Source organism: Hoplias malabaricus, chromosome 5 (assembly GCF_029633855.1).
Source record: "Hoplias malabaricus isolate fHopMal1 chromosome 5, fHopMal1.hap1, whole genome shotgun sequence".
NCBI classification, from domain to species: domain Eukaryota; kingdom Metazoa; phylum Chordata; class Actinopteri; order Characiformes; family Erythrinidae; genus Hoplias; species Hoplias malabaricus.
In genome coordinates, this window is record NC_089804.1 from 30,364,182 (window position 1) to 30,377,886 (window position 13,705).

The window sequence follows — 13,705 nt, forward strand, 5'->3', positions numbered from 1 at the left end:
TCCCCCTTTGGCTCTCTTCCTCTCTCTCTCTCTCGATCTCCTCTTGTCTCCCCCCGTGTCCCAGAGCAGATGGTACGCTCTGTGTTAAACTGTGTGTGTGTTTGTGTGTGTTGTGTCTGTGCTCTCGGGGTCTTCTCTTGGAGGAGCTGTTAGAAAGCGATTGAGCGAACGGGCGAGCGGGAGCAACTCTCACACTCTAACAGCGCTGCTGTCTCATTCTTTCACAAACACCATACACACACACATACACATACAATAGCACACATACACTCTTTATCCATTTTGTAGACACACATGCATACACTTTCTCTCTCTCACTCACTCTCACTCTCTCACACACACAAACACAGAGCTGGATTTTTGTTTCTTTTGGCTCTAGACTGGAACAGAGGAATAAAAAGGGAAAAGAAAAGGAAATAAGGCAAAAGGGGGACCCTGTCTTTGGATTTTCTGCTGGTATTGTATGACTGCTGTAGCAGTGGACGAGTAGCTGGGGGGAGTTTTTTGGCAGCAAACCCACTACCCCCCACCCCCGAGTGTGTGTGACACCATGCTGCTGTGTGTGCGCTGGTCCCGCAGGGTAAAATCCTGAAGATGATGGAGGACAACAAGCAGCTGGCTCAGCGGATCGATGGAGCCATCCAGTCCGCCAGCCAGGAAGTAACCAACCTGCGTTCCGAGCTCTCGGCTACCAGCCGCAGACTGGCCGAGCTGGGGGCCAGCAGCGTGGAGAACCTTCAACACAACCACCACACACACGCGCACGGTAAGAACCAACTCAAATACCCTACTTCTGAGCATTTACACACTCTCTGAAACAATGCACTAATTAAGTAACAGAGCACTTGTTGATGCACTTTATCCCCTTACATGATGTACTCTGCTATTAATATCATTAAATATTTATTGAGTTCAGTTATTTATTGTAATTCAGTTACAATCAGGGTTTAGCAGCCACTCTGAAACGGATAGTATAGATCGCTTGATTAATTATTTAGTAACCATTTAGTAATTACTATTCATATGTCTGTCATATAGTGATTACGAATATTATTATGCCTTGATACTAATAAAGAACTATTTTTAATAACTATAACAGTAAATCCGTCTTCTAGTAATTAAATGGGGAAACAGATTACACTTAACATTTTTGTAATAATATGACAACTTCTGCCTTAATTCCATTAGCTGAGTTCTCAACTATCTCTAAAAGTATTGTAGATATCAGTAACATGTGCTTAACATATTAAATACAATCATGAATATGAGCTTCAAGCTCACCTTCACAGAGTTGACTATATTTTCAATGATAAATAAGATTTTTTATTTTTGTATTTCTGCCATCTTTAAGTATTCCCTGTTTTTTTCTGGTTTTATATGAGTTTTAAAGGGTAGCACATTAAAAATAAAATAATGAGAGGTAACATTACTTTTTCCCAATAAATAATTAAAACTGGCACTGTTCTTAAAGTACTACCAGCAATTATTATGACACTAATTTAAACCTTTGTTGGATAACTTAAATTAAAAACAGTACAGTTGTGTATATATTAAGAGTTTGTAAACACTCAGGCATGATGGGTTTATGAAATAAATTGATTGTTTTGACATAATTAATTATTTTATTTAAAAAATACAAACCAAACCCTCTTATCATGTAAAATTACAATGCTATCTGATTTAATGTTAATGCAAAGTTTGTGGGCCTTAAAGTAACATTGTATTTTCTTTAGCACCTCTGTTTTCAGAGTGTGTTTCCATGGATATGAACGTAACTGAATGTGTTTTGAGTGTGATTGGTCGGTGGTGAAGGGTCTGTGTGAGTGGTACTTGTTTCTGTTGAAGCACGTTGTTTTTTCATTATATTTTAGTTTCTGTTCGCTTTGGTCTTGGGGGAGTTTCAAACTGCTGCTGTTTCTGTGGTAACAGTGTTGGTGAAGTGTGGAATAATGAATGGCAGAGAGAGAGAGAGAGAGAGAGCTTTTGTTTAGAGTAAAAGAAGTGAAGGGAGGGAGCCTGTGCTGTTTCTCTTTGACTTGTCCTGTTTCCTGGGCAGCTAGTGGGATTGCTTTTGTATGGAGGAGGAAAGAGAGAGGGAGAGAGAGAGAGAGAGAGAGAGAGAGAGAGAGAGAGAGAGAGAGAGAGAGAGAAACTTTTTTTAATTAATTCTTTAACTTGATGAACCACGATTTATGCACCATTATTTGTCATGCCAATAAAGCAGCATGAAATGAATTGAATTTAATGGATTTGAGAGAGAGAGAGAGAGAGAGAGAGAGAGAGAGAGAGAGAGAGAGAGAGGGAGGGAAAAGTAATTGTGAGTTGTGTGGGTGAAGCATGAGGTTGAGAAATTTGGCTTGGTCTTTCACAGAAATGCCATAATTACCTGACTGTAATTATTTGAGCTGATGATTATTAAGTGCCACATTTGTCAACTTTCTCAGCAACATGAATTGGGTGTGTTTTCCTCCGCCTGGGTCAAGACAGGCATGTCAACAAAAGAAAGAAGAAACCACATATATTAACACATGCCATGGGTCTTAAGGAAGGAACAACTATTTATTCTGACTTCGCTGTAACCCCGGCAAAGGGCAGTAAGTGAACGCTGTTCGTTTATTTGAGTTCAAGTCTTTTATATTCACAGCCAGGAAGTTGATCAGCCGTCATTCTCACTTCAGGATTTTATTACACTCAATTTACACTACGTTCAGACAATGCTAAAATCACCTCTTTTTTTCTGTACTCACTGTGCATCAGTGTTGGTATGAGTGGATCAGACACAACAGTGCTACTGAAGTTTGTATTTATTTAACTGCCTTGTTGGTCCACCCCCGGGTGCCGAGGTGGTTGCAGCCCCCTGCTCCAGCTGTATTTGTGTTCACTGCCCCTAGTGTGTGTGAAGAATTGCTCACTAGTGTGTGTTTGTGTGTTCACTGCCTTAAATGTGTCATGTGCACAGAAGCAATATTCCCAAGAGGATCAATAAATGTGTTTCTTCTTCACTGAGGTGTTTAAAAACTCCAGCAGCACTGCTGTGTCTGATCCACTCGGGCGAAATCATGCAGAGCAACAGATGAACTAAAGACTGTAATGTAAAACAACAGAAGTCTTTTAAATGCCCAATGAGTGGGCAGTGGTAGTGAATGACATATGTTGCCTGGCTAGCACACCCTGGGTTTAGAATAGATATATTCCAGCAGGTGGAAGTGGCTAGTGGCAGGTGTTAGTAGTCAGAGAGTGTGTTGGTGTTGAAGTGTGTGTGTCCGCTGCCTCAGGCTGTGTGTGTATGTCTGGCTGTTAACTGTTAGCTGTTAGCTAAGCTTACTGTAGAGCAGCTGTAGGCTCCACCATATGGGTGAAGTCTAGAAGAATCAATCGATGTGTCCCAGTGTGTGTGTGTGTGTGTGTGTGTGTGAGAAAGAGAGAGAGTTCTGTTTGATCGTGTGAGGTTAGTGAAGAGATGCAGAGATGGAAAATTCTCATTCTTTCATTCATAATTTTCTGTGTCCCTGACACTCCAAAATCTTCTCTCTCATGCTCTCTCTCTCTCTCTCTCTCTCTCTCTCTCTCTCTCTCTCTCTCTCTCTCTCTCTCTCTCTCTTCTGTTTGCCTTTTTTTCTATCTTCACCCCCCCCTTTTTCCTCATCTTTTCCGTTATTGATGTCTGTCAGCTCTCAGACCACACTAATTGATTTTGTGTTATTTTTAGTTGAACAGGGTTTTCTTTTTTCAAAAAAAAAAGATGAAGGATGAAGCTTTACATAATGGATATTTAAAAGTAAAATAAATAATCAATGTAAGATCAACACAGAATTACATTTATATTAATATTATCTACTGATTAACTCACTTTTTGGAGAGAGATAAATGTGCAGTGTGATGCGAGAGAGAGAGAAAGAGAGAAAGAGTGAGAGAGAGAGAGAGAGAGAGAGAGAGAGAGAGAGAGAGAGAGGATGAGGAAGGTTAAGAGTTACAGTTAATTATGATATTTAATACATATTTCCGCATAAATAAAATGCAATCTACATTCTTAACACAACAAAAGCAAAGCTCTGTTTACATTGCTAAATAAAAGCTATGGAACCTCTGTGGAAGGAAGTTGTGGACAATTGTGGACAGTTGTGATTTTTTTAAACTAGGCATTCACTATAATTTAAGCCCGATTTAGTTGTGGTTCAATAAAATTAAAGAATTTCAACTTCACTGGCCATAGTTTGCTGTACAGTGTGAGGGATCCAGTGATAATGCTTAATGGCCCAGATCAGAAGTATCTGACAGATTTCCGACATGTCTGAAGTTCTGGTCACTTATCTTGCTGCGTGAGACACATGCAAAACACACGTACACTCAAACACAAACACTGTCTGCACACAGAGGCTAAAGAGAGGAAGAAACTACTCTATTGTCCTGTCAGTGTGGCACAGCAAAGCTGCTTTACGTTTTTTTTTCTACAGGTTGAACTTGGGCAGCTATCGGTATGTGCTGGAATGAAGCTGCTTTACTATAAACTATCACCAGACAGAGCTGTGTGTAGGGATTGTGTTTCTCATCCAGTCTGAGCACCCACATCTCAGCAGGTCAATCAGACTGTGTGTTTTCATACAGCGAGAGTAAAATAAATCTCAGGCTTTGGCAGGACACTGTGGGTGATTCAAACATATGGCATGAGATGTCACCAGAGAACATGACTGCTAGAATCTCACAGTTTATACTTGGCTTTGCTCAGAGCATCATGGGTTTCAGTGAATTTGTGAGCTGAGCGTAGTCATATCCCCTTCTCTGGGATTCAGGCTGGAACGTAGTCCTTTGAGCTGGAATCTCAAATCTTTAGGAATGTACTTTGGTCTTGTCAGGTTTTGCATTTTTCAGACACTTCTAGTGTCAGGTTTGACATGAATTGAATTAACAGGCCGTTCGGTGTAGACAAACCTTCAGGCTGAAGGACAGAACTGAAGGACTACGTACAGTGAATGCAGTGTTTAAACACAAAGCACCAAAACAACTTTCAGCTTCCACTAGTTAGTTAGTGAAGTGGACTTGGGACCGGAAGGTCACTGGTTCGATCCAACTCCCTGGGTTGAAGTATTTATTTCTTCTGAGCTGGTTTCTGTACCAGGCAGGGCACTGATGGCTGTGTGGTGCCCTCCTGGGGCTCATGTTATAGTCAGATTTATGCATTATCATTTCTTAAATCCATGAAAACTATCTGTCACGTAGCTAAAGAACAATTACAGAAAGACTGTAAACTGTGGTTAGGATTAGTGAGTGTTGGGGTGCTTTTACTCCTTGGGCTGAAACCTGGGCATTGTGGCATTAGACTCATTTGCAGCTGTATATTTGTGTTCACAATTGCTTTACCTTAAAGTCTGTAAGAGTGGGAAACTAAAGTATAACATCTCACTGCAACTGCTGTCCTGAGAGAGAGAGAGAGAGAGAGAGAGAGAGAGAGAGAGAGAGAGAGAGAGAGACCTGCACTGAAAGCAGAGAGAGAGAGAGACATGCACTGAAAGCAGAGAGAGAAAGGAAAAGTTAGATCAGAACTGAGCTGGAATGTGAACTGGACGCACTCCAAATACCACACACACATGCACATAAACAAGGGACATGGGAGAGAAGGAGAGAGAGAGAGCAAGAGAGTGAGTGTGTGTCAGTGTGGGACTGAACTAAATTGGGGAGAATATAAAAATGAAAAACAGTAAGAATGGAAAAACAAATACGAGAGATAAAAATGAAAAAGGAAGAATGAGAAAAGAAAAAGAAAGGAGGAGAGAAAATTAGAGATAAGAGAGGAAGAAAGAAAAACAGAGAGTTCGTTTTGACAAAGGAAAGTCAGTCATAATAAACAAATTTTATCAGTCGTGTTTCTAATGATGATAATGTAGTCAGAAGGGTGTTCCCTCAGGGTTATGGCACTGTGGAGGGCATTCCTTAGGTTTAGGGCGCTGTGGAGGGCGTTCCCTCAGGATTACGGAGCTGTTGTCCTTCTAACAATCTGGCGACATGACTCAGAATAATGTTTCATTTCCAAGCAACAGGAAACTGCTTTGAGTAACAGGCCTCTATGGGTGCTCCCATACATAACACATGGCGGGATTTTCTACCTTGGTAATTCCTTCATGAGCAGAGGTAGATGACCAACAAAGCTGGATCTTCTGCATGACCTCACATTCCTGAGACTTCCCTGCGTGAGAATCTGTTTGCACAATAAACCAATGTCATTAAAATTCTTTGTGTGGGTGCAGAGATTGTTGGAGGAGCTGAAAACCACATGTACAAGTAATCTCACTTAAATTAAATAATGACTCGACTAAGTCAAAACAGCTTACACAAAACAACTTGAGAAACGATGAGTACATACAGCATCTACACCATGTAAACTGAGCAGGAAAAGGATCACTGGATTTGGAACACATACTCTACCTTGTATCCACACTCACTGTGCATTTTATCAGCTCCACTGACCACACTGTCACTGCATTGGTCCCCGCAAGGGTATATATACAGTAGTTTTTATAAGGAACATAACTGCACCATATTCCTTTCTAATTGTAAATTTTAAAATTGGCTTCATACGCCCCATTTCATCTCCAGGACGTATATTATGTTCTTTTCTTTTACACCGTTCTATAATGAAAGAGGACAGATAATCATCTCTGGACTTTAAACTGGAATTTAAAACCACTGTTGTACCTTTAGGGACCAATAATGTACCTCTAATGTACTTTTATTCTGAGAGTGCAGGAGCAATTTGTAGTTCTACAATTACAGACTGTAATGCATGTGTTGCTCTGCATACTTTCTCATCCCCATTTCACCCTGTTGTTCAGTGGTCAGGACCTCATAGGACCCCCACTGCACTGCAATAACACTGACGTGTTAGTGTTAGTGCAGTTCATCAGTTTTTGTAAATGAACAAATTAATCATACAGTTTTCTGACATTAATCATGATTAATCACATTGTCCCTTCTGAAGCCTGAACAATAATAGTGGATGTTATTATGTATGTTCCTATATTTCGGAAATGAAATTAATGCAACAATAGTGACACAGTGTTTACATTGCTTTTAAAAAGCACTAATAGATCACTAGACTCTTTTAAAACTCATGGATTATGGCATGGGGTTGTAGGCAAAATAAACCAATAAATCAACATTAAAAAAAAGTAACTTATTCAATTCCTACATGTGTTAATAGGCGTTAACCTGTTAATTTTTACAGCAGTAGTTAGTGTGTTACATTGGATCAGACCCAGCATGTTTTTGGCTGGTTTTTAAAAGTCCAGCAGCAGTGCTGTGTCTGATCCACTCGTACCAGCACAATGCACACTAACAACACCCACATCATACCTGCCCTGTGGGGGTCAGCATAAGATTACCAAGGCATCATTCACAGAATTTAGCAGATGCTATTATCCAGAGTGACTTAGATATTTTGGCAATTTAGTGTTAGGTGTCTTGTCCAAGGATTCTCATTGGCAAAGTGTGGTGTGATTATCCAAGCTGAGAATCAAAGCCAAGTCTGCCATGTAAAAGGCAGCACGGTTATCCACGGCATTAACCAACAAACAACACTACGTAACACACCCAGAACCAATGACCAATGTGTTGTATAACTTTTCTGTTGACTTCAGGGTATTGTCCATCTCCAATGGCCTCTATAGATTTGCTCTTGTACATGTCCCTCCTCCTAAACATCGCTGTGGCAGAGGTGAAGGTTTCTTGGAGCTGTTGGCAGTTGACCAGTCCATCAATTGGATTATCAAGCTTTAAGTTGGACATTGTGGCTGTTGTCATTGACTGTATTACTGTCAGGGCTGAGCTGTCTGTTGTGACAGAAAAGACATTTGGCCATTACACATTCACTCATCACTTGAAATGGAAAGATTTGTGCCCTCTAAGATCAATATCCTGAAAGCCTAATGCATTATTCACAGCTTGGCCTGCTCAGGGCTTTGAACTCACATGTGAAAATCCAAACTAATGTTCCAGCAAAGCCTGAGATCAACCTTCCAGTAAACTACGTAGTATCAGTATATCTCTGAGTTGTAAACTTTGAACCTTTATCCTTTGTGGGTTTAGACATGTTGAAGTGCACCAGTTGTGTACACCGCATATACTTTTCTAGGAAGGCTCCAGAATAGACATTGGAACGTTTCTGTGAGGAATTATGGCAACTCTTAAAAATAAAGGTTCTACAAAGGGTTATCTGAGCGACGCTATAGAAGAACCACTTTTGGTTCCATAAAGAACCATGTGTTCTGATATTTTTAAACGGGTAAAGAACCTTAAGGTCAAACGATGGATTTTTAAAACCTTTATAAAGTTCTTCACAATCACACATCTCTTTAATAAAATATGGTTCTTTATATAACCAAAGGGGATTCTTCTATGACATAACTCAAATAACCTGTTATAGCACCTTTGTATTTAAGATTGTAGGTATTATATTTAACCTTAAAATCACCACCACCACCACCACCCTCCCTCCACCTCCCTCTTGTTTCAAGGGCTGTGCTGTATAAATCTATTACACTCTGCACCTATAGGGGGTCCTCAAGGGCAAAAATATCGAATCTTAGCTAGTGTTCAGGGATTAAAGTTTCCCGAACAGCTGCATCATGCAATGGGTGGCTAATGAGGTGCTGTGTGGGTGGTGTGTTATTAATATTTTAGAACGTGTGTAAAAACAGATGATTAGAATGAGCACCACCCAGTGGCAAAAGGAGAAATTCCTGTTGATTTCACACAAAATCGCTTTAAATTAACCTTCACATTGATAATGTCAAGACTGAAATACAAAGCACAATTCTGGGAAAAGTCATGAAAAGAGGATCGCTGTGGTGCTCACAGCATCTAGCAACAACTACACCTATAGAAACAATCTAGAAACAGGTGTCAGGTTTAGCAAAGCTTCAGGATCATGGTTTTACTGCCAAAAAGAAAGAAAAAACAAAAAAATGTTTGCACTTATTTGAAGAATTAAAGATAATTTTTGATTAGAGAGAGATAAATGTATGTAATCTTTCATTATTGACCTGTGTCAGTCCTGGAGATGAAATTGGGCATATGAAATCAACCCAATTTTAAAATATACAATTATAAGAGAATAAGGTACAAATATGTTCCCTAATTAAAGGTACAAATATGTACACTTCAGGGTACCAACACAGAGACAGCAAAAGGTACCACCACAATGAGAAATTTTCTGACAGTGTATTAAAGGTATCAGTAAAAATGGTTGTTTATGGAACCAAAATGGTTCTGCTATGATATCGCTTGAAAAAACATTTATAGCACCTTTATTTTTAATAGTGCAAAGCTGAAAATTTGTCAAGCCACTTTTATTTCATAGGTTAAAAACAGCATTAAAATCACATATAGGAAAATAATAGTAAAGCTGGGTGGCATGGTGGCGCAGCAGGTAGTGTCACAGTCACACAGCTTCAGGGACCTGGAGGTTGTGGGTTCAAGTCCAGGTGACTGTGAGGTGTTTGGTGTGATCTCCCTGTGTCTGCGTGGGTTTCCTCCCACAGTCCAAAAACACATCTTGGTAGGTGAATTATTTTTTCCCCCTCCATCACTTGAGAGAACACAGTTCCACTGCTCCACAGCCAGTCAAGTGTTGGAGGTCTTTATGCCCCACTAGTTGATGCATGGACTTAATCATGGTGACCTTAGGCTTAGATATGGTTGTTCCCGTTCTCCCATTCCCATTGGTAAATTGGTTATTTTGTACAAGTGAACACAAAGTAACCACAAAGGAGCTGAAGTAATGGGTGAATTGTGGCCATAGACCTTAGGACATGGAGTGTACTGATTATCCATCAGTGTTCAGTGGCTCCCTGCAGCGGACAGCAGGTTAGGTTTCAGGTACTGACTGGATCACAGCTTGTGGACATGATAGACTGGATTAGTGAGCTGTGTGAAAGACCTGGCTCTTCAGATCAGTCAATGAGCAGTGCAGCTCAGTAAATCAGTGCAGTTGAACGCAGATGTGTGTGTGTTTGTTTGTGTGTGTGAAGCAGAGCCTCCAGCAGTAATGAGCTGCACTGGTGGTGCTGCAGAGGAGAATCAAACTGTGAATCTGTTGCAGGTTGTGCAGTGAAACTGCTGGAGAGAGAGAGCAACAGAGGGAGAATTATGTATGTGTGTGAAAGAGAAAGAGAAAGACAGAGTGAGAAGTGAGAGAAAAAAAATAAGATCTTGGTTTTTAGGTTTCCATCCCTTATTTTAAATCATGACTAAATATTGCCAAACATGGATGTTTTTCTTTGGACTGTGACATCAAATATCAAATAAATTGTTTATTATTATGCAGCAGGTAATGACACAGGGTGACTGTCTCTGAGGAGTTTGGTGTGTTCTCCCTGTATCTGCGTGGGTTTCCTCCGAGTGCTCCGGTTTCCTCCCACATGCCAAAAACACATGTTGGAAGGTGGATTGGCGACTGTCCATCAGTGTGAATGTGTGTATGTGTGTGTGTGTGTGTCACCCTGTGAAGGACTGGTGCCCCCTCCAGGGTGTGTTCCTGCTTTGTGCCCAATGATTCTGGGTAGGCTCTGGACCCACCGCGACCCTGAATTGGAGTATGGTTACAGACAATGAATGAATGAATAGATATGAATGCCCTTATTGCTGTAGTCACAAATTACAACCTAGTTTTCTTGGAAGTCTGTAAACTGTAGATACTTGAACTTTGCTGTGTGTGTGTTGATTGACTGCAGCCACAAGAGCAGGTTGGATTAGTTCTGAATATCCATTTACTCCCAAATGCATTGAAAGGGGCTTTATCACTACAAATTATGCAGTTCCAGTGTGTGTGTGTGTGTGTGAGATTGAGTGGAGGAAAGAGAGAAAGATAGGGATAATGAGTGTGTGTGTGTTCGAAAGAAAATGAGAGAGAGATTAAGCAGTGGGAGACAGGTAGAGACATGGTGAGAGACAAGTCCAAAGAGGGTGGGATGGGTAGAGAGAGAGGGCGAAAGATAGCGAGAGAAAGTGCGGGATAATGAGTGTGTGTGTGTGTGTGTGTGTGGTCTACGTGTGTTTGAAAGAAAGTGAGAGAAAGAGTGAGCAGTGGGAGACAGGTAGAGAGATGGTGAGAGACAAGTCCAAAAAGGGTGGGATGGGTTGAGAGAGAGAGAAAGAAAGAGAGCTGTGCTCAGCATGATGGTCTGCAGTACCGCAGTATGTGTGATGCTGTGGCTGGCTTCAGCACTGTGGAATGTGTGTGCGCTGCAGTGACTGGCTGTAGTGAGCAGTGGACTGGGCCACTGCCACTGCCAGACAGCTGGCAGTGTTGCCGTAGAAACGGGTGGCCGTGAAGCCTGCAGGACAAACAGACTGGGCATCCTGACTGGCATCTTAATGCCAACTTTATCCGCTTTACTGGTGTACAGTTACAAACATCTGGTGGTACAACAGTTGTTTTTGCTGATGTCCACCTCATTAATCATCGGTGAGTTTCTGGAAAGTGTAATTCATCTTCCTGTACTAGTTCCAAACTAAAAAAATTGTATTCTATATCTGTGTTCATTGTGATTTAAAAAACAGTGATTGCCCAGGGCTGGCTCTGAGCGGGTCTGTCCGTGGGAAATGTGTATTTGTGAATTTTTATGCCATTATCGTGTATAGCATTATCGTGAAATAACGGTATAGCTGTGCGCAAGCATGTGCCGAAGATGACTACATAGTTTGTCTGTCTGACGTCAGCGGCGTCAGAGCATGCTGCCATCCATCTGGTGACTGACACTTCTGTCCATGTCTCATTCATGTTTTGTCTATTTTTCTGTTTAGTTGTTTTGTTAAATTTATGGCTCTTTGTTACCTGAATGTGGTGGGTTTTTCTTCTCTGTAACTCTGTGCTGTGTGATCTAACCTGGGGGGCCTGGTTTCGTTGCCGCTGCTCAGATGTTACCTGTTTGCTATCTTTGATGCTAAACACTGGCCCCGCTGACCAAGGAAGCCGTTCCCATCACCACAGTTCAGCAGCTCTCTGACTGTCTTTGCTGCTCTGTACATTGGGACTGTGGACCAACGAGCCTGCTACAGCTGCCTGTGCTTAGCTTCCTGCAGTGGCCGTTGTTGATGTCACTAATGTGGACAGAGGCTGTGTTTGCTAGCTGCTATTTTTTCAGCTGAGAAGCGCATCCCTGTGCCGGTGCTTTGAGTTGGGATCATTTTCTGAAGCTGCTCCTGGTGATGGCTGGGGGCAGCATGACCTCAATATCTGCCAGCTGTGGCTGGTGACCTGTAGACTGTCCTGCTGGTCCACTTCCAGCTAACAGCCATTAAAAATGCTACAGCTTACAATGACTGTTGATCTGGGGACCCAATTTAACCCTGTGGCTGCTCACTGGCTTCTAAGAACCCTTGTTTCATTTTTTTGTGTGTGAGATGTTTTGTACCTTTTTGTACCACTCTGTTTGTCCTTTGATGTTTTTTTGTTCTGATCTTAATATTGTCAGTCCTTCAGGTTCCTGAAAAGCGCTTTATAAATAAAATGGTTTATTATTATTATTATTATTATTATTATTATTATTATTATTATTATTATAGTTGTTGTTCTTGCTGGGCCTTAAGAAAAACAGTAGGTTCTGACATTAAAAACCCATAGACAATGAAAACCAGACTGTGAAAAAGAAGGAGCTTCAACTGTAAACATACAATAAAACAATTAGTCAGATAAACACAATTTCTCCCTTATTCAGAACTGTAATTAAACATTTAAGACATGAATGGAACACAGCATTTATTTCAGTTTATATAAGATTTGCACAACATCTACAAGGCTAATGTTAATATAAAGATACTATACACTATATAACAGGTTCTATAACTGATAAACTATTAAGAGATTTCATTTTGAATGGAGTGTTCATTTTGCCCCCTCCCTGTTTTCCCGCATTGTGCACAGCGATTCCGGGTAATCTCAGAGAAGAACCATCTAATATATTTAGAAATGACTATGATCCAGAACAAATCATTCAACATCTGTACCTGACCTCACTAATGTTCTTGTGGAGTAAAGCTATCAAATCTTTGCAGCAATATTGCAACATCTAGTGTAACTCTTATCTCAAGACTGGGTGCAATTATTGTGGTGAATGGGTGCAATCTAAGTCCAGAATTGTTACTAAACCAATGACTGGAAGGGAATTTTATGTTGAAAAATGTTTTATGAGCAACCCCTCTGGCTTTCATCCTGACATTTTCAGTGTTACACTGCCATAGCTCTGTAGAAGCTGCTGGTTTATGTGGGTTTTGTCATTTGCATTTTTGTATGAAATTTGATGATTCATAAAAATGAAATCAAGTAGTGATTACTAGCTTCATGCTGCTGTTCTTTCTTTGAAATCCAAGAAGGTGGTTTTGAAAACCACAACTTAATCTTGAGGGCGTTTGATCAGGGTTGAAATAGAGGCATGTGCTCTCGTTATTTCTGCTGCTCCACATGAGAAACATTACAGAAAACAGGCATGTTTCCTTGTATTTTTTGGGTTCTCTTCGGATAATTCTAATATTTCCTACTCAGCAGTGCCTGAAATATTACTCTAAACTTTTGGTGGAGATCCAAATTCCTAAATGGATTTCCCATCATTAATGGACTTTTCCAAGCATTTATCCCTGCTTCCATTTTCTGCTACATTTAATAGATTTTGCCATGCAGTTACTTCTCTCTGATTTATTCTACCTGTTCATTTTT

The 13,705-nt window shown here is 40.6% G+C and overlaps 1 protein-coding gene across 3 annotated transcripts in view; it reads left to right on the forward strand.

Moving 5' to 3' along the window:
* The window catches only part of kaznb (kazrin, periplakin interacting protein b), a 464,418-nt gene that overhangs the window by 247,341 nt on the left and 203,372 nt on the right, over nucleotides 1-13,705 (forward strand). For 2 of the 3 annotated variants that reach the window (XM_066671962.1, XM_066671963.1), the window contains one exon: nucleotides 580-766. In XM_066671962.1, the coding sequence (XP_066528059.1) occupies nucleotides 580-766 (187 nt within the window). Of the gene's footprint in view, nucleotides 1-243; nucleotides 457-579; nucleotides 767-13,705 lie in introns of those variants that run through there. The other variant, XM_066671964.1, reaches the window with a different exon arrangement.